This window comes from Stenella coeruleoalba, assembly GCF_951394435.1.
Source record: "Stenella coeruleoalba genome assembly, chromosome: 14".
Classification (NCBI taxonomy): domain Eukaryota; kingdom Metazoa; phylum Chordata; class Mammalia; order Artiodactyla; family Delphinidae; genus Stenella; species Stenella coeruleoalba.
The window spans coordinates 23,493,068-23,510,029 of NC_137160.1; the positions used below are offsets into that span (position 1 = coordinate 23,493,068).

Consider the following 16,962-nt stretch of genomic DNA (forward strand, 5'->3'; position numbering starts at 1 on the left):
TCTCTGATCTGTACAGATTTTTGATTATACATAACATAATTTTTAAAAAAAATTTAAAAATTAACTTTATAGGAGAGAATACTAAATACATATGAAATAAGAGAACCAACGGGGACATCACCAGGAATTGAGGAAATCTATGCTCCGGTAGTGGTGGGTGTCAGCTAGGCAACAGTAGGGATGAGATGGGGTTAAACCAAAGTGTGCTTTGTTTTGCAGAAACTAGCCATTAATTTGCAGAAAGCTGCAGACACCAGATGTTCCAAAAAGGTTACAGTGCATTCCAGTCAACAAGATACCACAGTGAGAAAAAGTAACCAAGCACCTACTTACTTGCAGTTTTGGGCAACCTAGAGTAACCTTTGCCTCATTATCATGATCATGCCTTCCCCAGGCTTAAAACTCCCCAGCGACACAGTGATTTTTTTTTTTTTTTTTTTTGCCACACCGTGTGGCATGTGGGATCCTATTTCCCCAACCAGGGATAGAACCCATGGGCCCTGCATTTGAAGTGCAGAGTCTTACCAGCAGGCAAGTCCCTTTTTTTTTTTTTTTTTTTGACACAGTGCTTTGAGAGCTATCTCCCTGTCTCCTTACTTGTTGCTAGTAATAAACAAGTAATAAATGCTTCTGCTTTAATTGAAAGTTCTTGGTGTGTTCATTGGCTAAGCACCCCAAGTGACAGACCCATTGTGTGGTCAGAGGAAGACTTGGTGAAGCTGGTGGTCCTTGATTTCAAAGTCTACTTTGGTCCAACCATTCTCACCAGAGATGGTCAGGTCACCATCATTTATGGCCATCGATTGTTGCTCTGGACTAATTCTGATGGATGAATGCTGCTGTAGAGGCCCAGAGGCTGAATCATCTTGCGAGGCCTGGCTAAGGAGTGTGACAGCTGGAAAGAGTGGTGGGAGGTAGCAACACAGATATCAATAAACAATCTATATTAAAGAATATAAGAGAGTTTTATTTGCTCCAAGATGAGGACTGGCCCAGGAGTGCAGCCTCCACCGAGGAAGAAAACACTCCAGAGAAGCATGGTTTTCAGCATTTTTTTTTTTTTGCGGTACGCGGGCCTCTCCCGTTGCGGAGCACAGGCTCCGGACGTGCAGGCCCAGCGGCCTTGGCTCATGGGCCCAGCCGCTCCGCGGCATGTGGGCTCCTCCCGCACCGGGACACGAACCCGTGTCCCCTGCATCGGCAGGCGTACTCTCAACCACTGCGCCACCAGGGAAGCCCATTTCAGCAGTTTTATACCGTGTCAGAACAAAGAACATATATCAGACATGACAGAGGTACATTCCTTCAAGGTTTCAACGGAGATGTATAGTTACAAATTATCAGATACACAGTGAGTGAGCATGACCTTGGCATCTGGGACGGGAACTTTATCTTCCAAGGAATACTAGCATCGGTGTCATAGGAAGGGAAGCATTTCCCCCTATTGTCAGAGTGGGCATGCTTTACTGTAATGGTTAAAACAAATGTACAACATATATTTGACAGACCGTAAGTCAGGCTGTTCCAGTTTACATAAAGTTCAGGCCACATCAGGTATAAGCCTGACTGGCTTCCCCAGCCCCCAATATACAAAGATTTCTTCAATCAGAGGTAATGTGGGAGGCATATGACTAAGGGACTGCTTTCCTTCCCAGCGTAAGGCACACAGTATGCCGGCGCCGATTAGTACCTGCAGAAGGGAAAAATGATTTTACGGTGATATGAGAGCGACTTAATCCAGGTAGTGTTCCTAAAGCGGGCCCCTTTCCCTGTGAACATCTAGGCAGTACCAGCTGCTGGCGCCGGAATCGACCGCCAAGATGGCGGCGCCCTCTCGGAAGCCGATTAGCACGCTGCCATGTGTTGCCAGTGAACGTACGGACTACGCCATCTTACGGAATCAGACTCCAAGATGGAGGCGTCCAGAAATACAGGCGTGGCCATGTTTCCTGAGAATGTATGGACTCGCCGCCGTACGGTCTCAGTAGTCAAGATGGCGGCGCCTGAGAGACTGTCGGAGCTCTAGGCGGGCGACCGACTTGTTTGTCGCGGAGCCGACGCACTGGGCCTGCGCAGTAGTGCCTGGGAGGCGCGACGAAAACCGGAAGTGCTGGTGGGCGCTTTTGCAACGGCCGGGGACGACGCTGAGGGACTGTGTAGGCTCGCGGGTCGCTGGCGGGGTTCGAGAAGGGGTGCGCTGGGAGCGGAGAGATGGTGAGTACGAGGTCCCAGGAGGGAGTCGGCGGTAGAGGTCAGTGGGGCTGGAAATGGTGGTGTCCATCGGCAGACGCATGGGGGTTTGTGGCGAACCATAACGGGAGTCAGTGGGCAGAATGGGGCGGGGGACTGTCGAGCCTTAGAATGATGGGGGTCTGCTGGTCAGGTTTTTTTACTCGTGTGTGAACCGTCTGAGAGTTATGTGATGAGCCATTATGCGAGTCCGTAATGGAAGTTTAGTGGTAGTTTCTTGGGGGTCCGAATGGGGGGTTCTTTGTGCGGAGTGATGAGGGGTTTGCGAAGTGTTGTATTGGGCAGTCTGGAGTGAGCCGTGATGAGTCTGTATCGGGGGATCTAGGGGGGCGGGGTTGTCTGTGAGGTTAGTAACGGAGGAACTGAGGGGAACCGTGCTGTCTTGAGACCCGGTGATGGGGGTCTGTGAGATGCCATGACGAGGACAAAATGTGGTGAGCGATGCGGTGTCTGTAACGGGCAGCAGCTGGCTCAGTGGGTGAATAGAATGATGGGGTGTCAGTGGGGTAAGCGATTGGAAGTTCAGAGGCAGAGTGATAGGGGTTTATAAGCAGGCTAAGGGGGTGTCAGCGGTGAGTGAGGGGGGGTGGTCTGTGGGGACTATGGTGGGGAGATTTATGAGGAGCCATGGTGGGAAGTCTATTGGCAGACTGTTGAGGTCTGTGGTGAGCCGTGATGGAGCTGTACTGGAGGGATGAGACATCATGATGGGGGTTCTCTAAGGAGCCATGTTGGGGGCTCCCACAGGAGGCGGACGCTTCAGACCCAGAGCCTCCAGATGCCGGGGAGGACAGCAAGTCAGAGAACGGGGAAAACGCGCCCATCTACTGCATCTGCCGCAAACCAGACATCAACTGCTTCATGATGTGAGCCGCGGAGCGGTGGGCGGGATGGACACCTGGCCGGGTGGGGAGAGGCCGATGGGTCTGGCCCCTCGCATCTCCCTCACTCGCCCCATCCTCCGCAGCGGCTGTGACAACTGCAACGAGTGGTTTCATGGGGACTGCATCCGGATCACTGAGAAGATGGCCAAGGCCATCCGGGAGTGGTACTGCCGGGAGTGCCGAGGTGAGGGGCCGGAGTGGACAGGGCAGGCAGCTGGGGCTGCCAGGGAGGAGAAGGAGAAGCCTTAATGGGAGGGTGGTTCACGGGGAGTAGTGATCTGCGTCTGTGGGCAGAGTGATTGTTGGTCAGTGCTAAGCCGGAATGGAGGCTCCATCGTGAGCTGTGATAGAAAGCTCCACCGGCAGGGACAGCTGTGCCCTGGAGTAGGGAGACAGAGCAGGCGGGTGGGACCGAAGAGGAGAGAAGAGGAAGAAAGAGTTCTGGTGCCATCCACATCCCCCGGTGCCAACCCACGCTGGCTCCACCCTCTGCCCCGCAGAGAAGGACCCCAAGCTGGAGATCCGCTATCGGCACAAGAAGTCACGGGAGCGGGACAGCACTGAGCGAGACGGCAGTGAGCCCCGGGATGAGGGTGGAGGGCGCAAGAGACCTGCCCCGGATCTGGACCTGCAGCGCCGGGCGGGGTCAGGGACAGGGGTTGGGGCCATGCTTGCTCGGGGCTCTGCTTCGCCCCACAAATCCTCTCCACAGCCCCTGGTGGCCACACCCAGCCAGGTGAGTGGCCGCGATGGCTGGGTTAGGGGAGGTGATCCCATCTCAGGCCCTGCTCGGTTCCTGAGCTGTGTTGCGGGCGCCTCTTGCTAGCATCACCAGCAGCAGCAGCAGATCAAACGGTCAGCCCGTATGTGTGGTGAGTGTGAGGCCTGCCGGCGCACCGAAGACTGTGGCCACTGTGACTTCTGCCGAGACATGAAGAAGTTTGGGGGCCCCAACAAGATCCGGCAGAAGTGCCGGCTGCGTCAGTGCCAGCTTCGGGCCCGGGTGAGCATGGGCAGAGCTGGGCAGGGTCAGGTGGGGGGCCAGGATGTCTGGGAAGAGCTGATTGAGGCTAGGATGGGTGGGCCGGGTGAGGTGGGGCCTAATCGCATACGGACAGGTGGGGAGGGACCTGGCTGGTTCAGACGAGTGAGTCGTGACCAGATGTGCTGGGCTAGCAGGGGAGTCCGCAACCCCAGATGCACGGGGTAGGGCCAGGCGTTCCTAGGTGGTCAGACGTGTCAGCGCAGCTGGAGCAGGGCCGAGCATGTCCTGGCGATGGGGGGCGGGGGGCGCTGGTGTGTCTAGGGAGGCGAGGTGGGGCTCGTTGGTGGAGTCGGGCACTTGTGGGAAGGGCTAGGGCAGGGCCCCCTCCATCCATCTGGGGCTGACCTGGGCCTTCCTCCTGCCGGCACAGGAATCGTACAAGTACTTCCCTTCCTCGGTGAGTCCAGCCCCCCAGGGCGGGCGGGGCCTGCGGGCAGGGCGGTCAGGGCCAGTCCTGAGATTCTGCCCTGCAGCTCTCGCCGGTGATGCCCTCAGAGTCCCTGCCAAGGCCTCGCCGGCCACTGCCCACCCAGCAGCAGCCACAGCCGTCGCAGAAGCTGGGGCGTATCCGCGAGGACGAGGGGGCAGTGGCAGCAGCAGCAGTCAAGGAGCTGCCTGAGGCTACGGCTACACCCGAGCCACTCTCGGACGAGGACCTCCCACTGGACCCTGACCTGTACCAGGACTTCTGTGCAGGAGCCTTTGATGACCATGGCCTGGTGAGCAGACAGAGCGTCCCATGTGGAAGGGTAGTGGTTACAGAAGCAGAGAGTGTCCATGATGAGGAGAGAGGAGGCAGAGGCTATGGAATACTGACGTGGGGACCGAGCAGGTGGTAGGGAAGTCACGAGTGGAGCAGGCGAATCAGCGTGTGCCTCACTTGCAGCCCTGGATGAGTGACACGGAGGAGTCCCCGTTCCTGGACCCTGCGCTGCGGAAGAGGGCGGTGAAAGTGAAGCATGTGAAGCGTCGGGAGAAGAAGTCTGAGAAGAAGGTGACCGAGAGGGTGCAGTGGGTGTGGGGAGGGAGCGCGAAGGTCAGGGGCTGAAGGGCTGGGGTGCAGGGGGAAACAGGGGTGCGGGGCTGACTTCAGCTGCGCCCTGCCCTGGCCCATCTTGTCCCACAGAAGGAAGAAAGATACAAGCGGCATCGGCAGAAGCAGAAGCACAAGGACAAATGGAAACACCCGGAGCGCACTGACGCCAAGGACCCTGCGTTGCTGCCGCAGTGCCTGGGCCCTGGCTGTGTGCGCGCTGCCCAGCCCGGCTCCAAGTATTGCTCAGATGACTGCGGCATGAAGTTGGCAGCCAAGTGAGTCATTGCTGGAGGGTTCAGGGGAGTCAGGGAGTACAGGGTGGGGCATGGCCAGAGCCCCCTGTGTGTCTGCCGGTCAGTCACCATTCAGTCACCCAGCACCCACCGGGCCATCCACCTGCTCCCGCATCCGTCTGTCTGTCCGCCCAGCCATCTGCCCTTCAGTCACCTGGTTCCTTACCTTTCACCACTGAGTCACCCATCTGCTCTGCGCCCTTGGATCACATTGCTCACCTTACTGCCTTGCCTCCTTCTCTGCTCACCCAATTCACTGCCTCCCTGCAGCCGCATCTACGAGATCCTCCCCCAGCGCATCCAGCAGTGGCAGCAGAGCCCCTGCATTGCTGAGGAGCACGGCAAGAAGCTGCTCGAACGCATCCGCCGGGAGCAGCAGAGCGCCCGCACCCGTCTTCAGGAAATGGAGCGCCGATTCCACGAGCTCGAGGCCATTATCCTGCGGGCCAAACAGCAGGCTGTGCGCGAGGACGAGGAGGTGAGCGGGCACGGGTGCAGCAGCGGCGCAGGGCCCAGTACCTGCTCCCGCCTGGCCTCATCGTCTCCTCTACCCCGTGCAGAGCAATGAGGGTGACAGCGATGACACGGACCTGCAGATCTTCTGTGTCTCCTGCGGGCACCCCATCAACCCACGTGTTGCCTTGCGCCACATGGAGCGCTGTTACGCCAAGGTCAGGGTGTCGGCCTGAGGGGGTGGACGGTGTGGGGACATCCCTGGGTCCCTGGGGGCGGGGGTGCCGTCTCGCGAGGGCACGCGGCGCACATCCACAGTCCCTCCGTTTGTGCTCACCCCTCCAGTACGAAAGCCAGACGTCCTTTGGGTCCATGTACCCGACCCGCATCGAGGGGTGAGTGTGGGCACTGCGGGGGTTAGCGGGGCCGGGCCTGGGCGCCACCCTCCGCTTCCTCTGCTACCTTCTCTGCTACCTTTTCTGCTCCACACCCCCAGGGCTACACGACTCTTCTGCGACGTCTACAATCCTCAGAGCAAGACATACTGCAAGCGGCTCCAGGTGCTGTGCCCCGAGCACTCACGGGACCCCAAAGTAAGCTTTTCCCTCAGCTTTCCCCATTCTGTCCTCCTCCCTTCCCCCCCGGGCCACACTTCCTTCCTCCCTCTCCCGCTTCCCTTCTTCCTGCCGGCCCACTTCCACAGCCCCCACTTGCCCTGCCTCCTTGCCCTCCGTGCCTCTCCTTTCCCTGTTGCATCCCCTCCTACTCCCCCCACCTCGCCTTTCCTTCCCATCCCCCGGCCCCCACTCTTGTCCTCCTCCCGGCCTCGCCGCTCCGCACTCACGCCCACCCCGGTCTCCCCGCAGGTGCCAGCTGACGAGGTATGCGGGTGCCCCCTTGTACGTGACGTCTTTGAGCTCACGGGTGAGTTCTGCCGCCTGCCCAAGCGCCAGTGCAACCGCCACTACTGCTGGGAGAAGCTGCGGCGTGCCGAGGTGGACCTGGAGCGCGTGCGCGTGGTAGGTCTCGGCGGCGGATGCGGGGGGAGGGGGATGGCTCGGGGATCCCCTTGTCACGGCTCCCCCTGCTCCCCCGGCAGTGGTACAAGCTGGACGAGCTGTTTGAGCAAGAGCGCAATGTCCGCACTGCCATGACCAACCGGGCGGGCTTACTGGCCCTGATGCTGCACCAAACCATCCAGCACGACCCGCTCACGACCGACCTGCGCTCCAGCGCCGACCGCTGAGCCCCAGCGGTCCAGATGCCCTCCCGCCCTGCAGCGCGGGCGGGAGCGGCCCCGGAGCCCCCATTTGTCTGGTCTGCCATTCATGTTCCTCCCACGGTCCCTGAGTTTCTGCCTGTGCCCGTGCACCGTTTGACCGCCTGTTTGCCCTTACCACAGGGCCTCAGAACTTCCTCACATCCTTGTCTGTTCTTCTGTCTCTCTGTTCTCTGTGCCTGGGAGGGCTTGCGGAGTCTCCGCACCTTTGCCTCCCCCACTCTGGTTTTGTTAATAAAATTTTGATGAACCAAGAAAGCTAACTGTGGACGGTCTCCAAATTTTTTTCCATTGCAACTGCTTTCCTGCGCCCCTAGAGTAGAGTGGCACACCTGTACTCTGGAGAGGCTGCAGTACAGGTGTAGGCTGCACATATCCAGTCGGCGCCCACTCTGTGCTCTGCAGGCTCCGCCTTGGTCTGTGGGGATATGAGGTGCTGAGGGAGAGTCCAGGGACCTACACTGTCAGCCTGTCCTCTCATTGTGTGACAGTGGGTATACAGTCAGTGCTCAGTCTGTGTATGGCTGATTCATCATTCCTGTGTGAGCAGGAATTTTCTTATTTACTCTTATTGATGGTCTCCAGACCAGAGTTGTATGAAATGACGGACACAAGGCCCTCCTCTTTCCCCAGAAACCCCTGTCTCGGGACGAGTGTACAGCAGGAGCCCACTGGGTTTCTGTCGGGCGCACCAGCCTGTCCTCTCGTTGTCAGGTGCAGTGAGCCGCACAACGCTACCTTTCCAGCCTGGACCCGCCCTCACGGGCCTCCTGTTTGCCTGCAGAGCAGCACCAGCCCTCCCCTGGTGGAAGAAGCTCTGGCCATTGCCAGGCATGACATGTCCCTAGGCGCTCTAGTGACTCCAGCGGGAAGAGAGAACGGGACACAATAGCCCTGGAGGAGATCCGATGTTTTAAGGCAGGATAAGAAAATTTAAGCGTAACATACTCCCTATCCGTATTGGGCCCTCCCCAATGGGCAATGTGCATCTGCATTATACATTAACCAGACGTCCTCTGTAGTGGAATAACTGAGGACATGGAAAGGAGACATGACCCATGAGCCCCCCCCCCCCAACAAACTGGGAGCTGGCGAATAAGCCAGAACTACAAACAGTCCTGATTGCTTTGAGCCCCGCCCCCCCCCCCCCCCCCCCGCAAACCGGGGGCATGTGAATAAGCCAGAGCTGTGAACAGTCCTGAATGCTTTGAGCACCCCCCCCCCCCCCGGCAAACCGGGGGCCTGCAAAGAAGCATTGAGTGCTTTGGGCACTGATCCATGAGATGTCCTCAGTCTAATCAGAGTGGTGGGAACGCAAGGAAATGTCCTTGTCCTACTTCAGTATAATCAAAATAATGGTGGGAACTTTGTGCTGCTTTTGCGCTCAAGGACGAAGCATGGCAGGTTCTCAAGAAAGCCAATTATTGCTTGTATAATTAATAAAAACATAGGTTGCTACTTTAGCACTTCTGAAATGTTAAAAAAAACAAGTCGTAAAGTGTAAACCTAGATAATGCTTTAATAAAAGGTACCACAACAGGACAGACGGCGCTGTTTTGCCTGAGCGAGCGGCAGCCCTCTACTGCTGTGCTTCGGCACAATTCATCTCGTGTGATGAGCTTACTTTCGGCCCTGTCATAAGATAAAGTACAACATTTGGCGCCCGAACAGGGACCTGAAGGTAAGTAATCGCGTGATCGCGGGACCGAAGGGGAAATTGGTCCGCTAGAGTAAGCAAAACCTTCGGCAACAGTAGAGTAACTGTAATGGGGAATTCCCATTCAGTAGAATTTCAATACATTAAACTCCTAAAACAGTTATTACGGAGTTCAGGAGTGAAAGTGAAACCAGAATCTTTTGATGAATTGTTTGCGCTGGTACGTAAACATTGTTACTGGTTTCAATCTACTGGTCATAACCAGTTAAATTTAAAAGTTTGAAAACAGGTTATGCGAGCCTTAAGAAGAGCTCATCAGCATGGAGACCCTATATCTGTCCGTGTTTGGTCTCTTTGTAAATTAATTTCCCTTGCCCTGGAACCGTTACAATCTGAGATGGAAAATGAAAATGGGGTGCACCCTCAGCGTCCGAATTCTGCTCCCGATCATTCTGCTGCTTTTCGTACTCTGTTTCGTGAGTCTCCTATAGAGGACCTTCCTCCGCCTCCTCCTCCCCTTGTGTCTAAGACAGGAGAGGATTTTTCAGATTCCAGTATGAAGGGGCTTTTTCTGACGATGATAAAGGTTAGGAGCAGACTAACAAACAAAATGAGATGCCACTTTCTCAACAGAATGAGATTTCTGATATACTTTCAAAGTTAAAAAAATTTGATGGTTAAATTGGAAAAAAATAAAAATAATGCTAGCACTCCGTCATATCAGGAGCCATGTCCTACTATTCCTTCAGCTCCTCCTTTAGAATTAGCAGCTTATCCTGTTGGAGCCTCTCGTCAGTTTCACTTTCCTCTAAAACCTAAATCTAATAGACTATTGTTGGAAGAAGAGATGAATACGGAAGAAAAGCAATATTCTGAATCATTTTTTGCTTTCCCTATTGTTAGACAAGCTATGCCTGCTAATGGTCAATTTCCGAATGGATATATGAACGTTAAATATAACCCTCATAATGTAAAAATTTAAAAAATGCTAAAAGAAGCCATTAATGCATATGGAATGCATTCTAATTATGTTCAAGGTCTTTTGTTTAGGTATGCTTCCAAAAACATATTAATTCCTCAGGATTAAAAGGCGCTTGCCAAGACTACTACTTGGTGGAAAGAAGAAGGCACCTCCATTGACCTGGGGGCAAATAAAAAAGTTTGCAGACACTGCCAAAAATCTTGTCATTTCACAGGGTAAACCCCACTAGCACCAATCTTTTTGTAGCCATGCTGGCAATGTTGTCTGCAAAAGTAATAAACATATCAGCCAATGAGGTAAATTGTACTAACCATACTTATTGGACTTATATTCCTAACCCTCCTCTTAATATAGGGGTTACCTAGTGGGATGCCCCAATTCTTGTATATGTAAATGAGTCTGGATGGTTGCCTGGTCCTTTTGATGATAGAGGCCCTTTGAAGCCGGAAGAAGAAGGAAGGGTAATAGAAAATTACACGGTGGGTGTTAATGGACCTCCTATTTGTATGGGAAAGGGAGATCATTGCCTTAAAATGAATTATCAGACATAGTTAAGTGTTGTCAAAAATAAAAGCAGATATCATGGGTTATATCTTTTGAGTGCTTATAGTTTTGAAAGTTCTAATTCCACTCTTAATGAGAATGTTTCCGCACCTTATTTGCCTCCATGCAAGGTGCCTCTTGTGGATCGATTATCGGATTGGGTCCATTGGACTCGATGCCGAGGAGATATGGCTCGGGTTCTTGTTAGTACTTCTTGGGGAAGCGTCATTGATTGGAGTCCTTTTGGCTCCACCCAAGGAAAAAGCGGTCTGAAAAATTTATACTGGCATAGAAAGGATAACACTATTTATAGCAATACTATTAATGATACCATAGTATGGCATGCAGGAGGGTTTTCTCCTCCTGGTCCTCATTTAAATGGATATCCTATCCAAAAGGATTTATGGAAGCTATGACAGCTTTGAAAAAGATTAATGCCTGGGTAGGACATATGGTTAACAAATCTGGAAATCATAGTTTGACTTTTCATAAAAATGTTACTTGATATACTCGTAGTTGTGTGAAATTACCTTATATATTGTTAAAGGGACCAGCTGTATGGAATGAGACTCAAGGTATTATAATATGTAAAAATTGCTCTCTGTATACCTGCATTAACTCTAGTACATCTTTTTTTTTTTTTTTTTTTTTTTTTTTTTGCGGTATGCAGGCCTCTCACTGTTGTGGCTTCTCCCGTTGCGGAGCAACAAGCTCCGGATGCGCAGGCTCAGCGGGCCATGGCTCACGGGCTTAGCCGCTCCGCGGCATGTGGGATCCTCCCGGACCGGGGTGCGAACCCGTGTCCCCTGCATCGGCAGGCGGACTCTCAACCACTGTGCCACCAGGGAAGCCCTCTAGTATATCTTTTAACATATCTACTGAAAGTTTGTATATCTTACGAGCTCGGACAGGTCTTTGGCTTCCTGTCAATCTTGGAAGGAAATGGCAAAAATCTCTTCCTATGACTGTTTTACAATATTTAACTGATACATTAAAAAAAAGTAAAAGATTTATAGAAATGTTGATTGCAGCTGTCATGGGTATTATAGCCATAACAGCTTCTACTACAGGATTGCTAATGCTCATTATAATAATAATCATATGTTTAATTATAGTCCGACGACGATTGAAAGTCACCCGCCATACAACATCGCAACAAGCTGCTGTGTTTTCCTTGATGCTGCACAAGCTGCAAAATAATTCCATGTAGTTTAGCATCGAGAGTAATGCTGCCGCGTTCTCCTTGATGCTGCAAAAATTACAAAACAAAAAGGGGGAAATGTAGTGGAATAACTGAGGACATGGAAAGGAGACATGACCCATGAGCCCCCCCCCCCGCAACAAACTGGGGGCTGACGAATAAGCCAGAACTACAAACAGTCCTGATTGCTTTGAGCCCCCCCGGCAAACCGGGGGCATGTGAATAAGCCAGAGCTGTGAACAGTCCTGAATGCTTTGAGCACCCCCGCGGCAAACCGGGGGCCTACGAAGAAGCATTGAGTGCTTTGGGCACTGATCCATGAGATGTCCTCAGTCTAATCAGAGTGGTGGGAACGCAAGGAAACGTCCTTGTGCTACTTCAGTATAATCAAAATAATGGTGGGAACTTTGTGCTGCTTTTGCGCTCAAGGACGAAGCATGGCAGGTTCTCAAGAAAGCCAATTATTGCTTGTATAATTAATAAAAACATAGGTTGCTGCTTTGGCACTTCTGAAATGTTAAAAAAACAAGTCGTAAAGTGTAAACCTAGATAATGCTTTAATAAAAGGTACCACAACAGGACAGACGGCGCTGTTTTGCCTGAGCGAGCGGCAGCCCTCTACTGCTGTGCTTCGGCACAATTCATCTCGTGTGATGAGCTTACTTTTGGCCCTGTCATAAGATAAACTACAACACTCCTCAAAGGCAGGAATGTCTGCTCAACCATAAAGATCAATTTTTTCCTTCTCGATGCCAGCAATGTAACTCCTTAGACGATAACATTCTTAATTCTTTCCTAATTTTGTAAGGGGTCATGGTGACCTGGTGCTGCTTCCTATGTGCAGATCTGGACTATGTATCTTTGGTGAACTTTATGTAAGATGTCAGTGTGTCATTTTGATGTACGACCCTTTGTTTCAAAAATGTATATAACTTCTAACAGGCGGAATAGTCCTCAGAGTTTTCTGAACAACTTCTGTGGTTCTAATCCTCAGGTTGGCTCGAATAAAATTCTCTATTTCTCCTTTAGATTGACTGTTGATTAATTTTTCATCAACATAGGTCTTATTCTGTTCAGTACCTCTAGTTGAAGTGGGTATTGTTGAATATTAGGCGGAGGCTTGGAGTTGTCAACAGTCATTTAAATAGGAGTGGCTGACACAGAGGTATATAGTGACAGGGAAACATTTCATAGGCTATACATGTTATCAATCATATTGACTTGTTGCACAAACACTGTACGTGTACTTTTAGCAGTAGGATTTAAGCAAGCAGTGATACACGCCATGCGTAGCTTGATAGCTAGGAAAAGGATAATAATACATACAGTGAAAATAATAATCATCTGTAAAACAGAGCAAAAAAAATTACCTAATCCTGAGGAGAGCCAACTAAACGGATCGTTAAAAGGGTCTTTTTTTTCTTTTAATGTCATAACCATTTTGCCTCTTAAAAATTTTATCTAGGAGCATCTCTACTTCTGCACAGGTATTGATATAAGTGCAACAAGTAGTGTGAGCCATAGCACAACTCCTTGTTTAGCTAGTAGAAAATCAAAGGTAGGGAATTCCCTGGTGGTCCAGTAGTCAGGACTTCATGCTTCCACTGCAGGGGACACGGGTTCGATCCCCAGTCAGGGAACTAAGATCCTGCAAGCGGTGAGGCCAAACAAACAAAAAAAAGATTAGAAAAAAGAAAAGGATATCGAAGGTAACTATTATCCAATACTACTTAGGTTAAGGAATTGAGGGATGTCTCTTGTGCTGCAATGCTTTTTGTAGTCTCTTCGGCTATTTGACCAACGGGTGGCTGATAGATTTCTGACCATATCTCTCTTTACATATACTCCTTCACTAGGAATCAAGATTCTTAAAAGACTTTGCTACCAGGTATCTTAATAACATTGATCTCTTCTGTAATGGAGAGAGAAAGGAGTTTTATCTGTCTCTTTTATATAGACAATGGGATAACATAACATCCCAATAAGCATAAACCTTCTGCCTGTCAGCTCTTAAGATATTTATGTGCCCAGTTTTGGGAAGGTGGGTCAATTCCAATGCCGTATATGAAGACAAAACCTGAGGATGCAAGTGATCCCAAAGTTGCAAGTCCAACAATTGGTTAAATGGCCCCCAGTAGCTATACTCTGTGACAACTTTACTAAAGAATTTTCTTTCCATCCTAAACACTGGGTCAAAAGTATAGCCAGAAGAGAAACAATAACTCTCAATGTTGACAGAGAGACAGACAGTTGGTAAACAGTACAACTGAACCAGTAGGATGGGTCTTAAAGAGCTGGTCTGGACTCTTTGGTTAGCTGTCTGCTACTGTTGTCGATTTCTTCTCATCCCAGCTTGGTGAAGCTTGTCTTAGTTGAAGTCAGGTGTCAGAAACAGGGGTCACGGTCCATTTAGGAGCAGAAGCCTTTTTAAAAAATGAGAGATAGGAACCTAGGAGTTTACTCCTTTGAGCTTTGCAGCACAGGGGTTAGTACTAATACCTGATATGGCCCTTTTCAACGCAGCTGCAAAGCATCTTGTATTTATGCCTTTTCCAATGGACAAAATCTCCAGGTTGCAGTCCATGATCCATAAGGTCTTCATCTCCTGGGAGCTCGCGGTGAAAGGAATGTTGCCAGCTTTTCATTTTCTTTAAGTGCCTTAACGAGTCCCTGACGATAATGCAACATATCACGCCCTTATGCAATGTTGGTTCATACATGCCTTCATCTGGGCACATAGGTCATCCAGCGGTTATTTCAAAAGGACACAGTTGCTGCTTACCAAAAGGAGTGGACCTAAGGTTGAGAAGCACCAATGGGAGAGCTTCTGGCCATGAAAGATGAAAAGCCCCTGAGAGTTTTGTCAGTTGGGTTTTGATAGTGTTGTTAGTTCTTTCTAACAGTCCTGAAGATTGAAGAGGGGGGTGATAAGTGCATTAAAGATGCTGCATTATTGGCTAAACGTCATAAATAGATTTAATTATTTGTCTGGCAAAGTGAGTCCCTGGTCACTATGTAACTCAGAAGGAATTCCCCAAACAGGAATTATTATTTCCAATGGTGATTTACCTACTGTTATACCCCTTGCTCTCCTGCAGGGAAAAGCTTCAACCCAGTGTGAAAACATACAGATCATCACCAAGATTATTTACATCCTCGAGGTGGTGGCATTTGGACAAAGTCCAATTGCCATACCTCAAAGGGTCCCTTAGGAAGAAGAACGTGGCCTTGTGCCCCATGAAGTGGTTTTCTGGGATTATATTTAAGACACAGAGTACAGCGAGTACATACTTTATGAGGCACCATGGGAGAATGTTTCCAAAACTATAGTTTCCCCCGTAAAACCATGTTTCAGGTGCCTAATGAGTTAAAGAATATACGTGCTGGAGTAACAGCCATTGTGCTCTAAGAGACACTATAGGTTTTTAAAATCAGGTCCAAAGCATATTTGTGTGATGGGCTCAAAAATTCCCCCTTTTTGTAGCCACATCTGTTTATCTTCTTTAGTGGCGATTTCTTGAGCCTGTGGAAGGAAATCTTTTACTGGGTTAGCAGGGTTCACAGAGAGCAGTGGAAGTTCTCAAAGCTGAACAGGATGAATTTTTAAAGTTGTCTGTTTTTCTGCAGCATCAGCAAGCTGATTTCCTTTAGCTTCCTTAATGTCAGATTTGGGATGCCCCAGTGTTTTAATACTTGCCAACTGTTTTGGTAGTGGTATAGAACTACAACCTGCAGTTAAGAACTCTGCAACCTGTTTCCATTTTTCGTAGGCTGCCTGAGTTAAGATGGATTTTAAGGTGTTTATGGCCTCTTTTCCTTTTGGCATCCGCTCAACCAGATCAAGCTGGTCAGACTTAAGTAATGCATATAAAGGTTGAGAAATAAGTGGAAAATTAGGTACCCAATTGCTACAATATTCAGTCAGACCCAGAAATCCCCTCAATTGTTTCTTATTTTGGAGAAGTGAGAAAGCTAAAATCTCTTTAATTCTTTTAGAGTTGACTAATAGTCCTTCCTTAGATATAAAGCGGCCCAAATGTTTTACAACAGATCAGCAAATTGGAGTTTATCTTTAGGCAACTTGTGTCCCTTAGAAGCTAGTTGTTGTAACAGATGGATGGTGTCTTTTTGAGAATCCAATTCATTTCTAGAACATGAAAGCAGGGGCTTCCCAGGTGGCACAGTGGTTAAGAATCCGCCTGCCAATGCAGGGGACACCGGTTCAAGCCCTGGTCTGGGAAGATTCCCACATGCCGCGGAGCAACTAAGCCCGTGTGCCACAACTACTGAAGCACACGCATCTAGAGCCCGTGCTCTGCCACAAGAGAAGCCACCGCAATGAGAAGCCCGCGCACCACAAAGAAGAGCAACCCCCGCTCGCCGCAACTAGAGAGAGCCCGCGCTTAGCAACGAAGACCCAACGCAGCCAAAAATAAATAAATAAAATGAATAAATTTATTTTTAAAAAAAGAACATGAAAACAAATCATCTACACATTGAATTAAAGTGGAGCCACCAGGAAAGTCTACATCAGCTAAATCAGCTTTAAGCACTTGAGAAAAGTAAGTGGGGTTCTCACTATAGCCCTGTGGCATGGCAGTCCAGGTATATTGATGATTTTCCCATGTGAAGGCAAAAACGTACTGACTGTCCTTCTTTACTAGGATACTAAGGAAGGCATAAATCAATTACTGAAAAATAGCAGCTATCGGCTGGAATGACTGAGAGCAGAGTGTGTGGATTTGGGACCACAGGACAATGGGAATCACAATGTTATTTATAGTTTTCAGATCTTGAACAAATCTCCAACCTTTCCCATTTGCCTTTCTCACTGGTAAGATATGTGTGTGTGACAAGGACTGGTACAAGGAATTATAAGTCCCTTCTTAAGAAAGTCCTGAATAACAGGGTTTATTCCATTGAATGTCTCTGGTTTAAGTGATATTGTCAAATATTCGGTAGAGGCTTGGAGTTGTCAACAGTCCCCTTAACAGGAGTAGCCAATTTAATTTTTTCAATATCTGAAGAAGAAGATGACCATAATTCTTTAGGCACTGGCAATAACAGGTCATTCATTTCTTCTTGGTCTGTTTGAACCACTGATTTTTATAACCATCTATTTTTCAGTAACTAGATTTTGCTCAGCATTAAAATTTCTAAACCTAGAAGCATTTCACCTTTTTGTGAAAAGGCAATATGAGCATTGCTGGCTTCTGAAAGGTCTCTTCCTATCAGATGAATTGGGGCACATTTTACTAGGAGAAACACAAGTTTCCCTGTGATAGTTCCTAACTGAAAGGTTAGCGACTCTGATTTTAAAATTTGCAAAGGTAAATTAG

General features: G+C 49.7%; 1 protein-coding gene across 2 annotated transcripts; it reads left to right on the top strand.

The window, feature by feature from the left end:
• The first annotated feature begins 2,080 nt into the window (after positions 1 to 2,080).
• On the top strand, positions 2,081 to 7,495 carry CXXC1 (CXXC finger protein 1). 2 transcript variants are annotated; one of them, XM_079942915.1, is made up of 15 exons: positions 2,081 to 2,214; positions 2,998 to 3,116; positions 3,218 to 3,318; positions 3,635 to 3,870; positions 3,961 to 4,137; positions 4,550 to 4,576; positions 4,653 to 4,898; positions 5,066 to 5,173; positions 5,306 to 5,490; positions 5,779 to 5,986; positions 6,069 to 6,179; positions 6,307 to 6,356; positions 6,458 to 6,554; positions 6,828 to 6,980; positions 7,061 to 7,495. In XM_079942915.1, the coding sequence occupies exons 1-15, from the start codon at positions 2,212 to 2,214 to the stop codon at positions 7,205 to 7,207; spliced, it is 1,968 nt and encodes a 655-aa protein (XP_079799041.1). In that variant the 5' UTR covers positions 2,081 to 2,211; the 3' UTR covers positions 7,208 to 7,495. The 2 variants fall into 2 exon arrangements, with proteins under 2 accessions (XP_079799041.1, XP_079799040.1); XM_079942914.1 differs by having other exon boundaries at positions 6,458 to 6,980.
• The last annotated feature ends 9,467 nt before the right edge of the window (positions 7,496 to 16,962 follow it).